Source organism: Pteropus alecto, unplaced genomic scaffold (genome assembly GCF_000325575.1).
Source record: "Pteropus alecto unplaced genomic scaffold, ASM32557v1 scaffold111, whole genome shotgun sequence".
Classification (NCBI taxonomy): Eukaryota; Metazoa; Chordata; class Mammalia; order Chiroptera; family Pteropodidae; genus Pteropus; species Pteropus alecto.
Window position 1 is genome coordinate 6,340,170 of NW_006431915.1, and position 19,783 is coordinate 6,359,952.

Consider the following 19,783-nt stretch of genomic DNA (forward strand, 5'->3'; position numbering starts at 1 on the left):
TTCATTCAGGATAATCCTGTTGTCCTATTAATTTATTCCTATTTATTGCTGAGTGCTATTTCATCACATGGATGAACTACATTTTGCTTACCATCCACCTATAATAGAATGTCTAGATTTTTGTCATTACAAATAAAATACTATGTATATTTGTGTACAAGTATTTGTGTGAACACAAGCTTTTGTTCTCTTGGGTTAATGACCAGGTAGAATGACTGAGTCATATTGTAGGAGTGTACATAACTTTTAAAGAAACTGCCAAACTCTTTTCCAAAGTGGTTGTACCTAAATTTTACATGGTCACCAACACAGTATGCTAGTGAAAGATGTTCTACATCTTTGGTACGGTAAGCCTTTTCAAGTTTAGCTATTCTAATGAGCATGTAGTAATGCTGTGATTTTAATTTCCATTTTCCCGATAACTAGAGATGTTGAGCACCTTTCCATGTGCTTATTGCCAGTCATACATCTTTTGTAAAGTAACTTTTGCCCATTTTTTATTAGTTTATTATTGAGTTCTTTGTAGCTTGCTTTTTAGTTTTCTTGATGGTATCTTTCAAGCAGTAAAACTTTTAAAGTTTGGTGCACGATACATAAATTATTTCCTTTTATGGGTTGCGCCTTTTGTATCCTAAGAAACATTTTTTCATATCATTAGGTTGCAAAGATTTTCTCCTACATTTTCTTCTGGCAATTTTACAGGTTTAAGTTTTACATAGACGTCTAAGATCCATTTCAAGTTAACCAGTCGATATGGTGTGAGATACAGATCAATCTTTATTTTTTTTCCCAGTATGGATATCCACCTGCCCCACTTGTTTAAAGATTTCCCTTTCTCTATTGAATTTTACATTGGTTATTCTGTTGAAAATCAACTGACTACTTATGTGTGGGTTTACTTCTAGACTCTCTATTCTACTCCATTACTCTATGTATCTATCCTTTCAACACTACCAAACTGGCTTGATTACTGCAGCTTTATATTAAACCTTGCAATTAAAAAAATTTTTAATTCTTTTTAATATTTTAGATATTTTTTCCTCATTTCTAAATACATTTTAGAAGTTCAGTGCATCTTTCTAAAGAAAAAGAAATTAAGAGTTTTAGAAAAAGAAATATGGAATTAGTTTATCAAGGATGCTGAATGTGAAATCAAGAAACACTACATTTCTACATTAGCAACAGAAAACAAAATAACGATAGCTAAAACTTACATTGCACTTATGACACGTACTATCTATACTCTTTATGTACATTAGCACATTTATGTTCATCGCAACCCTACCAGTTAAGTACTATTATGCTCATTCCACATATAAAGAAACAAAAGTGCAGAGCAGTTAAGCAATTTGCCCAAGGTTACACAGATCATGAATAGTATTTCTACAATTAGAATCTTAAAGGTATGATTCTTCAGAATGACTCTAACAAAACATGCAAGCCTTTATGGAGAAGTTACCAAACTTTACTGAAAGACATTATGGAACACCCAAATGAATGGAGATGTACAATGTTCAAAGACTGGATGACTCTACTGTAAAGATGTCAATTATCTTCTAAGTGATTTATAAAGCCAATGTAATCCAATCAAAACCCCATTAGCTTTTTTTTTTTTTAAGATTTGACAAGCTGATCCTAAAGTTCATGTGTAAATACTCGAGAATTGCCAAGATACTCTTGAAGAAGCAGATACTGAAATTCGTGGTCATGAGAAAAAGAAGACAAATGAACAGACCAATGAAACAATGCCTAGAAACTATTAAAGCAAATCTTAAGATCAAGTTTTAATAATATGTGTTAAAAAATCTGAAACCACTTTTGTGTATTATAAAAACTGAGCAAATAAGTAAATATGTTGAGGCTAATGGAAACCAGATTTCTCATTCTTGAAGAAGGAAGTTACCAATATGAAAAAGATACTGGACTGGAATTAGGGGTATCAGTTAAAACTTGTGGCTTTTAAACAAATACACAGAGGAAAATATATTTATGAAATATACATACATATATATCCATCCTAGTCATGTCCATTTAAAGTGACTACAAGCAATGTTCTCCTGTTAGCAATAAGCACATCTAATGCCTAGATACTGATTTCCAAATACCATTTCCCACTAAAAGGAACCAGGGCTTGTTCTGCAGTGCTAAAGCAGGGAAAGCAAAGAAAATCTGAAATATCTTCTGCCAGAAAGTAAAGCAGTGCTCAAATGATGATACAGACATTTCAAAAGGCCACAGAAATCAGTGCGTAAGAGCTCTCACTGGCCGAATCTGGGACAGTTTGAGCATAAGATGAAAAATATTAGTACAAAATTATAACCCACAGAATAAAATAAGAATCCATATGGACATAAAAAATAGATAAATAAAACAAGCACTAAGCCATCGAGATCTAATGTACACAGTGTAGTGAACTGACAGCAATATTATAATTATGTAATGTAATAAATGCCTACCTCAGCAATCATATAATATATAAATTATCAAAGTAACATATTGTATACCCTAAATTTACAGTTATATGTCAAATTTATCCAAAATAATAAATGAAGTGGTGGTAAGAGAAAGTCCTTTATAATAAAATCCCAGCTAATAAATGTAGAAGGAATGATGGAATTGACAAATCTCCAATATGGCAACCATCACAGTAACAACTAATTTCAGCAATGGATGCTAAAACTAAAAGGTGAAAATTAATAAGCGACAGGATATTTACATACTCCCAACCTATTTCCCTAAAAATTAATTACAAAGAGAAAAATATAACTTTACTGGAAGAAACTTGGCAGAAACCACTTTAATAAGTGATTGTAGGGGGTTCAGAATGAATCACCTAAAGATGTGTCTCTCTGGTATCCAGATATATTTGAGCTAAAGGCAACTGAGACCCTGCAGAAATTAAGAGAAATTTCTGTCCCCATTTAACTATCTAGAAGAATTTAAATTAGAGGTTTTGCCTATAATAAGAGTTATCACCAGCAATAACTTTTATGACCTATCTATTTGGCAGGGAAAACTACTAATCACTGAACATCTGCTCTTCTTATCATCCTGCAATCATTTTCCTCCCCTCTGAAGCCCCAAGGCACCTCACCTTGTCCTTAGCTCAGAATGTCATATATACTTCATTTTCCCTTTGTCTTTGAACCTCTCATATATTTAGGGGGATGAGGTTCTCTGACTCTCCCAAATATGTGGGGTTCCCACGTGTACGTATATAATTAAATTCGGTTATTTTCTCTTGTTAATCTTTCTCGTGCAGATTTAATCACTAGACCAGCTGCAAGTTTCTTCTTCCCCCATGTGATTAAAGTTAATATCACCAGGAATGGGATAAACTGGCATCATGTGTCTCCGGATGTAATAAACTATGAAAAGACACAATATTATTTCAGCCAAAAAAACAGACACTCATATTGAGACATTCTATACTACACCTGAACTCTTAAAGAAATGCAAAGGTCATGAAAGACAAAGAATGAAGAAATGTTCCAAATGAAAGGACTCTAAAGAGAAATGACAAATAAATTAGCCCCATACTGGTTTGGATCTTTGCCAGAAAAAATTCTCTTATAAAGAGCATTATTTTCGCAACTGGTGAAATTTAAAAAGATCTATGGATTAGATAACAGTATTATATGAATGTTAATTTGCTGATTTTGATAACTGAACTGTGTTTAGGTAAGAATGACCCTGTTCTTAGAAAATATACAATGAATATTTAGAAGTAATGGGCATCATGTCTGCAATTTACTCTCTAGTGATTCAGGGGGGAAAAAACTACACACACACACACACACACACACACACACACACACACACACACACAAGCAGGGAGATAATAACATAAATGTGGCCTGATGTTAATAACTGGGGAATATAAATGAAAGATATAGAAAAGAAAAAAAATTCTTTCTACTATTCTTGCAACTTAAATTATTTCAAAGCAAAGTTACTAAAGTACTATAAACTTTAGATAGAATATAAGTCTATATCTTTATGATGCTGGGGTAACAAAAGATTTCTTAAACAAGACACAAAATCACAAATATAAAGAAAATGACAAATAAATTTGACTACATAAAAATACCATGAAGCCAAAAATGAGAGAAACACATATAATCAACATATATAACTAACAAAGGACTATAGTCTGGGCTAAATAAAGAATTCCTAGAAATAAATAAGAAAAAGCAAGAAACCAAACAGAAAAATCAGCAAAAGTGTTGAACAGAAAATTCATAAAAGAGAATGGACAATAAACAAATAAAAATATGTTCAACCTCATTGGTAATCAGGAAAATTTCATAGCAGCATTGTTCATAATGGCCTCAAACTAAAATAACCCAAAATGTCTATCAACAGTAGAATGGATAAACAAACTGTGATATATTCACACAATGGGAATCCATACACTTGGTCATACCGAGAATGAATAAGCAACAGCCACATATATGAATATGAATGAATCACAAGTCAAAAGAAAATAAACAGCATGATTCCATTTACATAAAGTTCTAAATATAGGAGGAAAAAATTTTAAATTAGCACTTATGGCTGCATGAATGGTAAAAAAATAACGAAAGAAAAAGCTGAAAAGTGAAAGAATGATTATCATTGAATTTGAGACTACGGTTATCATTGGGAGAACAGGAGCACAATCAATGAGAGGGGTACAAACAGTGCTTCTTCAGTATGTGTAAGTATTTTATTTCTTAACCTAGGTGGTAATTACATGGGTATTAAAAATATATTTACATGTTTTACAAGCTTTTCTGTAAGTATAATATATATATCACTAAAAACAGAGACAGAATGCTTAAACTTAACTCTGAGAACTTTAAATGGAAAACTTTAAAAGAGAGAAAGAACCAACCAATCAAGTAGGAAAAAAAGTTAGGAGAGTATGGTGTCCCAGAGCCAAGAGAAAAAAAGAGAGAATAGTAAACTGTCAAATATTAGTGAGAGGCAGAGTAAACTTTCACACAATACACAAAAATGTTTTGTTCTCTGATGAAATGACTTAGGATGTACACATTACTTTGCAATGACTAAGGCTTTATTAATACAATGAAAAAGGATGTTAACATTTTGATATTTTATATTCAGAAACCAAAATTCTTAATTGTATTTTTAATATGTCCTCCCACTATGCAGAATATCGATTTTATCAACAGTATTCAATTACTAGAATAAGTGCAGTTCTGCATTTGACAGCCAAGTTTTGGCAAATGTGAACGACAGTCTCAATTTCTATCACGTGTTATAGAAACAGTATTTACAAAGACCTTTGGCTCTGCAAAATCAGGACACATAAGTAGGGGCTGGTAACAAATATAAGAAACAAAAATTTGGTAAGACCAAAACAGAAACTTTAACAATTTTAACTGAACTTGACTTTTTCAGTTATAAATAACAAGCTGTTACTTTAAAATAAAGTTACGAACTATTTTCTAGAAAATTCTAGACAACCATTAACTAAGGATTCTTTCTTCTTACCCATAAAATGAAGATGGACTAAATGCCACTTTAAGGTATCATTTGGGAAAGAAAAAGGAATCATGAAAGGTAATAAAATTTAATACTTTAAATACAAACCACACTTTTGAGAGCTGTAAAACCAAAAAGTAGCATACATTAACCTAATGATATATTCAATTGGGCCATCCACTGCTTTTTCCTTTACATAAACGTTTATTCAAAAAGTATAACTATATTGAGAACTAGTTTTAAATAAAAAGCTCTTCAAAGCAATATTTGCAAAGACAGTTCAGAAGACCGCATTTTTATTAATGCAAAAATGCAACTTCTCACAAAATTAAGGTAAAGATGGACATTCTGATGTTTAAAAAAACAAAACAAAATAAAACAAATCATCTTCTTTGAATAAATGAAGAACATACCAATTTAGGCCCTTGTTTTAAATATCACTATTTAAAAATGGAAAAGTATTTCTCTCAAGAGCACTTACGCCAATATTCTGTTGGCTATAAACCTACATATTTAAACCAATGTTAATATGTGAAATACTATCGATTTGAAGCAAATGGTTGTATGGCTTAAAGAATGAGTAATATTAATGTTAGAAAATAAATTTGTAACTTTTAAGATATTTGTTTTGCCAACTAATAGAATCTACTAAGATTTAATTAATAGACAGAGTTTGTTCGATGATTCCTGCTTCCCTTTAGAAATCCTGAGATTCTAAGAAGAAAAAGGCTAACTGATATAACATGGATTAATAAATGAAATTTACAGCTTCAGAAAACTTGCTTTGTGACCCAAAACAGAACTACTCACCAAAAGCAGCAGCCATAGGGGGTTCAAGGGATGGATGGCCATCACCAGTAGGAAGGTCTAAGCGAGTGAAGTCTCTGCTTTTGTCATTATTATATTTCACATTAAGGCTGGTGAGCTTGGAGAAGTCAATACGCAGAGTGCAGCATGCATTATAGATATTCTGGCCATCCAGAGCCTAAAGCATGTAAGAAAGGGACTGATGTTTTGCAAGACAACAACACTGACAAATCAAGTAGCCTCTACTTTGACACAGGTATAAAGCAGAGAGCACTAGAATAAAAGCCAAAGACCTTTATTTAATTTTAACTCTGTTACTATGTGCGCCTGAGAGAGAAAAAGAAAATTTCTAACTCTCAGTTTTTTCATCTGAAAAGAAGAATAATCATCCCTATCTTGTCTCTGGTAAGATCGAAGCAAAGAGGAGAAAAGTAAAAGCTTGGAAAACTATTATACATTCCTGTATATTGTACTATTATTTTGTTTTGTCCACAGAAAATGTTTGAAGATATTTTAATTTTACATTTCATCTTAATTCTTTTTAGTATAGTTTATATAAGTTAAGATGAAATAAAGCCTTTGAAAATGGTACTTGTCAGAACAACAATATATGAAATATTATCTACCACTTTTTTCTCTTGTAAATTTATATTTTTAATACTCTGAATAATAAGCTGAGGGAAATATGGAGTCAGTTCTCATAAAAGACAAATGATCTTCACAATAAAAAAAATTTACCGAAAGGATATTCATAGCCACTTATAACTTCCGCAAATGCTCACATTTATAAAAACAGATACCAAAAACCACGACATATAAAAATAAAACAAAAAATATACAAATACACAAAAACCCCTAATTTATAATGGTTATTGATCAGTATGCCATCATAAAGGTACAAAATAATACACGCAGGTAGAGGGTGCAGCATATATAAAGGCTACAGTCCTACGCAGCAGCCAGACACTATGTGGTACACAAAAGTACTACAAACCTTAGTCCCTATCTTTAAAGAAAATTAGAAATAATTCAAATACCGACACAAGACAGAATTTGGGTTAGGGAGAGATCTCAATAGGAAATGGGTCGAATACAACCAAACTAGAATATAACCAAACTTAATGTGAGGTTTTATATCTTGTCAAAAGTCAAGCACTCATATACTTAAAAAAAAAAAGACTATAAATTGACAGCAGCATATTTCCTAAAATTTAATGTCTTCACCAATTCAGAACTCAATAAGATTTAACAGTGAGTATGATTGTAAAAACAGTAAAATCAATCTGTGGCTTATTTAATAGAAGTAAATAAAGGCACAAGGGCAAAGACAATTCTACTTTAGTAGTCAGATTATATCAGCAATACTGTGCTCAATTCCAGACATTAAATATGACAAACAAAAATGAGTCCCAGAGATCTGAGAAATAACAGATGATTTGAAACTATTTCATGTGAAGAAAGAATTTTGGGCTTATTATAAAAAAGAGCATATGAAATATATTTAAAAATGGTAAATTTATAATATGTATATTTAGTACAATTAAAAAAACATGGTAAACTGGAGCAAGGGAGAAGACATAATGGCTTCCTTCGGTATCACTGAAGTGACTGATTAACAATTAAAAAATGAAAAAAGATAATTACCATTTTGGCATATTGTGCATTCAATGGGTCAGCATACTGAAGCAAGGCTTGAAACTGATTATTCTTTGTAAAGGTGATAATTTTCAAGACTGTGCCAAATTTAGAAAATATCTGAAAAAAAGTTTACATTAGGTTAAATCTAAGGAAAAAATTAAGCTAACATACCTTTGTAAATACAACTTGATTCATGATCCCCATTTTCGAATGAAAATAATTTCCTCTATAAAAACTATTGGTTCTAAAATGACTTAAATCAAGCCTAAGATGTTAAAGTTTCAATACCCATGCATGTCTTAAAGCAGTGCCTAACCCAGTAGGCACTCAAATATTAAACTTTTTTTATAACATGTCATAAATGGCATAATACTAAAACAGGAGGCTATAATAGGATTACTTAATGTTGTAAGATAATGGGGTTATAAAGTATATGAATGGAAGTGGAAGAGTCATATGAATCGACTATTTCATCCTGAGAATCAGCATCTACTTCTTGAAATTTTATAGACAGAGAAACTACAAAATGTTTAACAGAGATTTCTCTATTCATTCATCAAATATTCACAGAGCACTGTTCTAAGCACTGGGAAGTCAGCAGTGAACAGAGACAAGAGCCTTTGCCCTTCTGAAGAAAGACAATTAAAAAAAGCAAAAAAAAGAAAAAAGCAAAAAACAAACAAAAAAACAACTATGCTTTCTTGTAAAAAAGTGTTGTGAATTTAAAAAAAAAAAAGGAAAAGGAAAAGAGGTAAGAGTAAACTGGAATGCAAGTTTAGAAGGTGCAACAGTGGTAAAGGAAGGCCTCTCTGAAGTGTCTTTGGTGGAGGGGAATAAACAGAGTGCCAGGAAGGTTTCTTGACAGATTCTTGGTTACCAATACTCTTAATAAATACTTCTACTTCACCACAAGGTTCGCGGCTAGGGTTAGTAAAATGCATTTTGTTTTCCTCTGACATCTCATTTTAAATTTGGATCTTTTTTTTTTTTTTGCCATTAATATGTGTGTGTGTGTGTGTGTGTGTGTATTAAATTTTATTAATTTCAAGTATACAGTACATTGGTTAGACATTTATATAGTATAGTAAATGATCCACATAATTGCTCTTTCTCTCCTCTGGTTTTCTAACTAGTCAATATATTAATGCTAACTGCATTCCCTATGCCATGCTCCCCATCCCTATAACTATCTATCAATTACTAATTTATACATCTTTAACCCTTCCCCCCATTCTCTCAGCTTCCCAACCTCCCATATCCTCTGTTTATCACCAAACTGTCCTCTATAGTTGTGAGTCAGTTTTTGATCAGTTTATTCTTTTTGTTCTTTAGATTCCACATGTAAGTGAAATCATATGGTATTTATCTTTCTCTGACTTATTTCACTCAGCATAATCACCTCTAGGTCCATCTGTGTCATTGTAAATGGCTGATTTTCATTTTCAATGGCTGAGTAATATTCCATTGTATATACGAACCAATGCATTTTGTTTTCCTCTGACATCTCATTTTAAATTTGGATCTTTTTTTTTTTTTTGCCATTAATATGTGTGTGTGTGTGTGTGTGTGTGTGTGTATTAAATTTTATTAATTTCAAGTATACAGTACATTGGTTAGACATTTATATAGTTTATAAAACAATCTCCCTAATTGTTATTTGTCTCCTCTGGCTCTCTGTCCTTCTGCTTCTAAGAATAAAAATATAAGTATTCCCTATGCTGGTAAGAATACTATTATCAAATATTATGTCTGAAAGTCCTTAATAGGCAAATGATCCTGCTTTTTAATAACCAGAAAGAATGATCAAGAATGACTATCCTAAAGCATAGGCAACAAAAGAAAAAAACAAGTAAATTTGACTATATTAAAATTAAGAACTTTTGTTTATCAAAAAACACTACCAACAGTGAAAAGGCAACCTACAAAATGGGAAACAATATTTGCAAATCACATATCTGATAAGAGATTAATATTCTGAATATATAAAGAACTCATATAACTCAATGATACCAAAAACCCAATTTAAAAATGAGCAAAAACTTGAATAGACTTTTCTCCAAAAAAACAGATAATAGCCAATAAGAATATGCAAAGATGCTTAACATCATTAATCATTAAGTGCAAATAAAAACTACAAAATATCACTTCAAACCCATTAGGATAGCTTATTATCAAAACAAACAAACGAAAAACAGAAAATATCAAGTGTTGGGGATTATGTGGAGAAAATGGAGCCCTTGTGCACTACTAGTAGGAATGTAAAATGTTGCAGCTGCTATGAAAAATAAAATTAGCATATGATCCAACAATTCCACTTCTGAGTATATACCTACAAGAATTAAAAGCAAGGACTCAAAGAGATATTTGTACCCCATGTTTATAGCAGCATTATTTAAAATAGTCAAAAAACCCAAGTGTCTATCCAAAGATGAATGGATGAACAAAATGTGGTGTACATATACAAAAGAAAGAAAATTCTGGCGCATGCTATATCGTGGATGTACTTTGAAGAGATTATGTTAAATGAAATAAACAAGTCACAAAAAGACAAATGATACATGATTCTACTTGTATGAGGAACCTAGAGTAGTAGTCAAATTCAGGGAGACAGTAGATGACGGTTGCTAGCGGCTGAGAGAAGAGAATGAGAAGTTACTGTTTAATGGGTACAGGAGTTATAGTTTGGGAAGATGAAAAAATGTCTAGAGATACATGATATTTGGTGGTTACAAAACAATGTAAATGTACTTAATGCTACTAAATTGTACACTTAAAATAGTTAAAATGGTAAGATTCATTTATGTATATTTTACTACTCCCAAAAATTAAAGTATCCTAAAGTCCAAATACTCATTTCTGACACGATATTCTTTAACACATAATTAGAGCCAAACATTTCTTATAGGAAACAATATCATTCTGCAAGATTTGTAGAACCAATTTGTCTTAGAAGAGCTCAGTAGAAAAATCCCATTCCTTAAAATTGACAGCCTGAGAATTCTTTATTGAATTAGAAACTTTTTAAAAACTGTAGTTAATTTCATTATGGTCATGTCAGGGTTTAGAACTTTGGGACCCTAATTCCTCATTTAACTGTGTTTTGAACCGAACAACATTAGGAAACTTTCTGTTTTGTTCTTTTAATGAAAATTGGTCCTGTCGCCAGTATTTTTCTCAGTTATACCCTTTTGTCCCAGATAATATTCTTAAAAATTCATTAAAGAATAACAAATTTACCTTCTCAGCTATCAAAGAATTTGAAATTTATGTTATATCTATCTTTAAGATATAGGTGTAATCATTCTTGAGAAAAGGTCTTAAATTTTCTTAACTTTCATTCTCGGTGATACTGTGGTGTTGCATAAACACACACAAATCAACATATATTATACAACTGAGTGCTTTTTTTCACTCGATAAATGAGTAGCAATTGACTTTTTAAAAAAACATATAAAAGAACATATAATAACTGCCAAATCTCCCTCCTTCACAGATAATGTTCTAAAGTACAAGTCAGATCATATTTTTCCTTATTTAAAATTCCTCGCTTCCTCCCCATTAACTTGCTAAAATTCAAGCTCTTTAGTATGACATATACAGTCTCACCTTGGTGTACCTCTTCAATCTCACCTTCTGACACTTTTTATATCACACTATTTTCATCAACAATATGCAGTTGTCTGTAGTTCTCCAAAAACAGGTGGTTTCAGACTTCTATCCCTATACATGTGGCTTTTCCCTTTACCTGGAACTCTGTGCCTAAAACTTAGTAAATTTTCATTTATCTTTTTCAAAACTCAGTTTAGGGATGGGAGTTAATATCACCAAAAATTTCTCAGCTTTCCCCAAATCTCAATAGTTAGTTCTCTTTCCCAAATATTATCCCTTTCTTCGCCTCATATAAATATTTATCTTGTTGTTTTACTTATACTGTACTATACATTTTACATATCTGTCCCCTTTAATTAAAAAGTTCCTTGAAATTATATGCCTTGTCTTAATAATTTCTACTTCTTGAGTAGGGGTACAGAGTAAATTATTTTTATTAATTAAGAATTATACTGAGACATAATTAAAGAATTATGGTAACATGCGATTTTTAAAAATGATTAAATATTCTTGATATAAAATATCTAATGAAATGAGAACACATAATTTGCTCTAAAATTTAGGATAATTTTATACCAAATTATGCTACAGAACCTAGTTAATTTCCACTTAACCTTCATATTTTGTTAATGTTTAGATTTTTTCTCTGATTTAACTTGAACAACAACCTGGTGGACATCCTTACTGACAGCTGTGTTTGGCTGTGTAACCTTTATCTCAAAGTGCTAAGACAATGTAAACTGACTGAACTGGCTAACCAGGGACAGCTGTCTAGAGTTTTCTGGAAGTAGCTATAAAAATCAATCTGAAACTTTTGAATAAACTATAATGAACACCAACATCAAGGAATCCAGAAATGCCTAAAGTGTGATTTTTAACATTTTTTTCATAATTATCAGAATGCTAAATTTTAAACTGATTTGGTCTCAAAAGATTAACATTCAGGAATTTTTAATATATACAAATTTATTTCTACTGATTATAAGGTCTTTGACTCTATATCCCTATGTAAGTCTTTTGCTGTCATAAACATAAAGACACAGACTCAACTCTTGATGTCTCCTATGCATTATAATCTTTTCAAACTTTAATTTTACCAGACAAAACACATGAAATTCTGATAAAATTAATCTTAAGGGAGATTTTTATAAAAGTAGAACTTGACAGAAACTGAAAATTCAGTAGTAGTCACTTGTAAAAAAACATATTCATATTTCAACTTTTAAAAATATCAAGCACATTGGGCACAACTTATTTATAATAGTTTTTGTAGCCAACTAAACAGTAAGACTTAAGAATCAGAATTTTATATTACTAGTATTGATTCTTTTATTTAATACTATAATAATTGATCTTAACAAGTTATTTATCTTTATTCTGCAATTCAAAAAGATCAGTCCTTTGTCCTGAAAAGATTCATCTACTGGACATTCATAAAATACCCCCATGTACAACAATACTTGCAAGTAATGGATTACATAATACTGCTTTGAACTACTCCTTCAGTGCACAAAGAAATATTTTAGTATGAAAGGCTGAGTTCACATAATGATCAGTCAAAGAATGCCTTCTTTCTCTACAAATATCTCTAGGTGATGCTATCCAATCTGATGGCTTTAAATTGCCACCCATATGCTGATGATTACCAAATCTCCAGCCCAGAATTTCCATGCCAAATTTAGACTTATTTCCTAAATGTCTATTCAGTATTTCCTACTTGGATGTCTAATAGGTATATCAAACTTAACATGTGTCCAAAACACACTGCTGATTCAAATCTTTCTTTCCCCCCAGTTTTTACTATTTTAGTGTAAGATAGTTCTATTTTACCAGAGGTTCACAATCAAAATCCGAAAGACACTCTTGGTTACTCTTCTTCTCTTCAAAACCCACATCTATTCAACTTATCAGCAAATCCTTCCAAATATATCCATAATCACCACTTCCAGTGCCCACGTCCTCACCCATGTCACAACGATATCTCATACAGACTATGACAGAAGTCTTTACTTATGCCCACAGATTATTCTTAACATAGCAACAAGAGTAATTCTGTTAAAACATAAATCTATCATCTCACTCTTCTCAAAATCCTCCAATGGCTTCCCCATCTTACTCAGTGTAAAGATTATAAAAGCTTTACGTCATCTGGCTCCTAACCCCTACTCTGACCCTATCATTTATGGCTTTCCTACTTTTTATACTCCAATGACATACATAGCCTTATTTCTGATATGTGAACACATTAAGCACACTTCTATTTTAAAGACCTTATACTTGCTGTTCTTTCTGATTGGATCATTATGATGCTACAAACATACATAACTTACACTTTAACATCCTTCAAGCTTCTGCTCAAATGTCATCACATTGGAAACACCTCCCTAACTTCCCTTATTTGTAATAGCACCATTCCCATCTCAGTGACTCTCAATCCTCTTACAATGAGCTAAAGAAAAAACATTGGCTCCTATAGATGTTAGAGAGCAGTTTAGCTAATGCCAAATCTTCAACTAAGAGTGTAAAATAATCCTCTAATTAAGAGTGCAAGCAACTCCACACTTGCATGTATTTCCTCATCTCAGTATTCACTGCATTTTATGCTATTACTTATGAAATTATATTTTGCCCACAAGACTACAAAAGCAAGGATCAGTTTCTTACAGTGCAATTTACTAGCATCTGATAATTACAGTTAAAATTTTCTGAACACTTAACTAGGCACTGTTCTAGGCACTTTAAATACATTAAATAATGAATCCTCACAATGAAGGTATAAAATAGAGACCATCTTCATTCAGCCCCATTATATAAATATGTGAAAGACAGAGATGGGGTAAGTTACTTGCCCAGGGTTACAGAGGAAGTAAGTGGTAAACCCAAGATTCAAACCAGCTCCAAATCCTATATCCTTAATCTCTATGATATACTAAACTTTAGTTGGCAAATGGGATAGCATGCCAGAAGGAGAGGGCTTAATTAACGTAATTAGAGAGAAAGACCCTTTGAGGAGGTGAATGATAAGCTAAAAAACAGAATAACGTATAATTCAGCTAAGTGACTATCCGTGAAGAGTATTCTAAGCTTAAGAAATAGAAGACAGAAATGGACTAAGACAGGAATAAGCTGGAGGGAAGAGAGGGTCAAAGGGCCACAAAAGTTAGGGTACTAAATAAGCAGAGTGTTAGAAAATGAGGTTAAAGGAATGGAGAGAAGTCTGCACCTGTGGGCCTTAAGAGCCTTGGTAAGGAGTCTGGTTTGATTCTGACAGCAATGAGAAGGAGCATTAAACCAGGGAGCACTGTAACTGAAAAGCTGAGAGTCCTACCCTGATGGTTACTACTGAGGATTCTCAGAATTACATTTCACCCAAAGGACTCCATGATCTTTTGGGAGAGAAAGAAAGTTTGTTACTGCTCCTAGGGAGACAACAGGATAGGACCAACATGACCCTGACTAAACTCACTTAGTAGTACAGATACAAAGGTTAGGAAAACAGTTAAATAATTCTGGATTGGCCTGGTATTTTTGCTGGCAATACATATTTAAATATAAACATGAAAATGAGAAAATAATATGTTTTAGTGTTTTAATATTTTAATATATATACTGACAAGTATAATGAAATGGAATCAATATGTAGCTAAAGGGAACAAAAACTGAGTTTTTGAGCTAGATGTCAAATGTTTATGTATACAGATTACTAAATAACCGTTATGTTACATTTTGAAGGTATGCAATATGTGGAGTATTAGTTAAAAATATAACAACCATACAAAACAAAACACTGGACTTCACATTAGGAGGTTTGAGCTCTAATTAGCTCTTCAATTACTCTCTCCAATAGTCAATGCATCAATTATCTGAGTTTCAGTTTTATTCACTATAAAGTTACACAACTAGGTGACCTTCCAGTCCTTAAATTCTGTATATTCACAGTAGGTCATGATTTGGTCAGATGCCTTTTATTAAGACAGTAGTCTGTGAAAGCCATGCTGGGCAGCAGTCAGTATTTAACATGATACAACTATGTTACATGTAAAGTTATTGTATACCTTCTTTTCAGAGTTTTTAAAATAAACGTACTCAAATGTAAAAAGGAGTCAATATATTAGTTGTCTTCTATATTGATGTTACTTCCTCGAGAATAACTACTACCAGTGCTTTTCACAGGAGTCTATACTTTATTCATTTTCATGCTTAGTATAAAAGAAAGAATGTCTTACACACCTTTTAAAATCAAGTATTTACATTAGAATAAGAAGACTGTCAAGTATTATCTCTAATTGATACTACTTCTTGCCTCAAACAGGATGAAGATTTTTAAAAAAAATTTAAACAAATCTATCAACGAAAATCAACAACCTACAAAACTAAAGATATAAAACATCTGAAGTTACAAAGGTCACACTTGACTCTGCTTTCCTTCGAGTGTTCCTCCTTACCTGATGAAGAACTTCCAGAGTAACAGGGTAAAAAAGGTTTTCAATGATTATTCGGAGCACAGGGCTCTGCCCAGGTAGGACTGTGCCTTCATTGGTAGGAGCTCCGGGAAGGGCCAGACTTCCCGACTGGACAGCACTGACAGCCTGCAGTGCAGCTTGGGCTCTCTAAACAATAATTCAAAATGAGAACTTTTGGTTACATAGAGCATTATATGAATCCTAAAAATTAGTTAATGTAAAGTGATATGAAGAAATATAGTAAATAAAAATATATATATTTGCTCTCTCTGGATGCACATATCCTAAATTTATAATCAGTCAAGAGTCAGAAGACCTGCTTTCTTATCACAATTACACGATATTTAAGAAAGTTGCTTAAATTTGCCTCAAGAAATGAAAAAAATACATGGCAAAAAAAGAGATGAAAATTTGGATGTGATTTTTATTCATAATTTAAAATACAATAGGAAAAAACAATGTGAAAGTAATGTTAAAGACCACTTAAAAGCCATTTGCGACCCCTCTTCTTTTTCTCCCTCTCAGAACTGAGTACTAAAGCCCTGGGTGATATGTGATAGATGTAAATATAGAGAAGGGGAGGAGCTGTGGTGGTTCAGAGTGGAGTAAGGAGGGCACTCTTATAGGAAGGCATCCTGGCATGGAGCATCAGAGCCTGAGCAATGAAATGAGAACACCCATGTGGGATGCTTGGCAAGGGAAGATTGGTAGGGCTGCCTGGCAAGGGGAACCTGAACCCAAACAAGGTAAGGAAAGTATCTAGAAGTAGGGGTTGCTCACTGCTGGAGAGCAGAACCTAAGGAGCATGAGAAGGGTAAGAAAGTCATCCAGAGGAGAATAACCTGGCCAGGAGTGTCAGAGCCCAGTGAAAATCAGGGGTAGACAGTCAACGTAGTGAGGACAGTCTGAACATGGTGAGCAAGTTTATGAGGGCCCGAATGGGCTAAGGAGATAATTCAGAGGGACAGCCTGGCATGGGATGGCAGATATGTTTCTAAATATCATGAACCACTGAAAGGAACCAGAGTGCTAAAAATATCTAGTTCCAGATCTGGAGCAAAGAAAGTACAAGATGAGTGTAAAACTTTTTGTTTTTATGGGTTTTTGTTATTGTTGTTGTTTTACCAGAATATAAAGAAGTTGTTCAAATAATGATAGGAAGATACCAAAGGGACATAAAAAACAACCTGAAGAGGCTCCCACTGGCCATATATGACAATTTGAAAATCAAAATGATGATGCAATGAGAAAAAAAAGAACGTAACTTCTATAATGTTCTTGTCATATATATACACTGAATCTAACCACAAGGAAACATCAAACAAACTCAAACTGAGGGACATCCTACAAGATAAATTGCCTGTAATTTTCAAAAGTGTCAAGGTCATGACAGCCAAAGAAAAACTGAGTCACTGCTTCAGATGAAAAGAGACTAAGAAGACATAATTTCTAAACAGAACATGTGATTCAAAATAATGTGTTTTGCTGTAACAAACATTAATGGGACAATTGCAAAACTTGAATGTGGACTGAGGATTGGAGGGAAGTAATGTATCAATGTTAATTTCCTGATTTTGAATGCTATGTTTTGGTTGTATAGGACAATGTCCCTGTTTGAAGGAAATGCACACTGAAGGTATTAAGACAATAAAGACAGACCAGATTAGGAATTTATCCCCAAATAAACCAGATTTTTTTTGTATTGTGTCTACAGCTCTTTTCTAATTTTGTGATTTAAAAATTTATAAAATGAAGTAGGTAAAGGAGAAAATTGAAGGGGAAAAAGCATAGTTAATGATTACTGAAATTAAATGCAAGTTCTCGCCAATGTTTTGTTGAATATGTATCGCTGCTTAAGAATGGTGATTAATTAGTAAAATGTTTGTGCCACAAAATAAAAAAATCACTTTAATGTAACGACTTTCATTTTCACATATTGTCTTCACGTGCAATTTTGAAGCTCACAGTACTTTGATTGTTGTTTTAAATTAATTTCTTTTGTTTGTTTTCATGATTTTAATTTTTACTTTACTATTTACTATACCATCACTCTAATGTGAGGTAAGTAGTTTTCCAACATTTTACTATGATAAATAACATTAAAATAAGTATCTTTCTGAAAACTGGTAGTCTTTTTACTTTCTGTATGCTATTTAATAGTTGAATAACTTCCACTTTTATTCTTATATACAATCATGCACTGCATAACAATGCTTAGGTCAGTAAAGAATCACACATGATGATGGTCACATAACGTTATAATTGAGCTAAAAAAAATTCCTATCACCTAGTGACATCTGAAACATAATGTTGTAGCACGTGTACTCACATATTTGTGGTGATGCTGGTGTAAACAAACCTACTGGGTTGCCAGTTGTATAAAAGTACAGCACATGCAATTATGTACAGTACATAATATTTGATAATGATAACAACTGTTCTTTATTTACTATATTTTTATTGTGATTTTAGTGTACTCTACTTATTAAAAAAAGTTTGCTGTAAAATAGTATGCCATGTTATACCAGCAGTAGCCTCATATACCTCGTGTTTACTGCATCTCTTGACTGCATCATTTTCTCTTGTGCTTGATTTAATCTCATGTTCGTTTATAAATTTAGTAGAGCCTAAGTGTACAGTGTTTATAAAGTCTGCAGCAGTGTAATGTCCTTCACAATCACTCACCACGCACTGACTGACTCACCCAGAGCAACTTCCAGTCCTGCAAGCTCCATTTATAAGGGCCCTACACAGGTGTGCCATTTTTTATCTTTTATACAGTATTTTTACTGTACCTTTTCTATGTTTAGATACCTAAATGTTTACCATTGTGTCATAATTTCCTACAGTATTCAATATAGTAACATGCTGTACAGGCTTGTAGCCTAGGAGCAATAGGCTATAGCCTAGTTGTGTGGCAGGCTATACCAGCTAGGTTTGTGTAAGTGCACCTTATGATATGCACACAGTAACGAAATTACCTAACGATGCATTTCTCAGAAAGTATCCATGTTGTTAAAGTGGCATATGACTGTAGAATCCTTTTTCCCCACAGGATTTTCTGATTTTATTTATTTATTTAAGTATACAAGTTGGTACACAATATTATATTAGTTATAGGTTTCAGATGTACAATACAGTGATTCGACATTTTTGTATCTTACAATGTGATCACCCCACTAAGTCTAGTAATCATCTGTCACGGTATAAACTTAACACAATATTATTGACTAGATTCCCCTTCACCTTTTTCATCCATCTCTCTTATTTATACATTTTAACAGCAATTTTTTTGCCATAATCAGATTTTTATGTATCAAGTAATGCACAATTGCCAATATTGTTTCCAAAACATCATCTTTGAGAATATATGAATAATTTGAATATTTTATATCATTGGTTTTCAAAACTATGCTTTTAGTCAAATATATGGAACACTGAACACCACAATCCCACTTCAAATATGGCAGTTTTCCTCATCTATTTACACTGGGCTCCCTAGTAAGCTATTATTGAAAAAAAGAGTTTTACTTTTTTCAAGTTTGAAAACTTATTCAGACATCCACCACTTTGAGCCTATAATGAGGTGAGGGTGGGGTGTGTGTGTGTCAATCAATCAAAAAAGACCCAGAACTGACAGGAGTTAAGTAGTTATAACTGTATCACATGCGTGCGCACATACACACACACACACACGCACACGCACACTCACACAAAGGTAAACAGAGACATGGGAGATAAAAAACAGTGCTAACTGAATTTCCTGTGATGATGGA

The 19,783-nt window shown here is 32.6% G+C and overlaps 1 protein-coding gene across 6 annotated transcripts in view; it reads right to left on the minus strand.

The window, feature by feature from the left end:
- The window catches only part of PTBP3 (polypyrimidine tract binding protein 3), an 88,941-nt gene that overhangs the window by 18,901 nt on the left and 50,257 nt on the right, over positions 1-19,783 (minus strand). For 5 of the 6 annotated variants that reach the window (XM_006906108.3, XM_006906107.3, XM_006906106.3 and 2 more), the window contains 3 exons: positions 15,990-16,154; positions 7,942-8,052; positions 6,301-6,475 (listed from right to left, as the gene is read on the minus strand). In XM_006906108.3, the coding sequence (XP_006906170.1) occupies positions 6,301-6,475; positions 7,942-8,052; positions 15,990-16,154 (451 nt within the window). The remainder of the gene's footprint in view (positions 1-6,300; positions 6,476-7,941; positions 8,053-15,989; positions 16,155-19,783) is intronic. The other variant, XM_025041566.1, reaches the window with a different exon arrangement.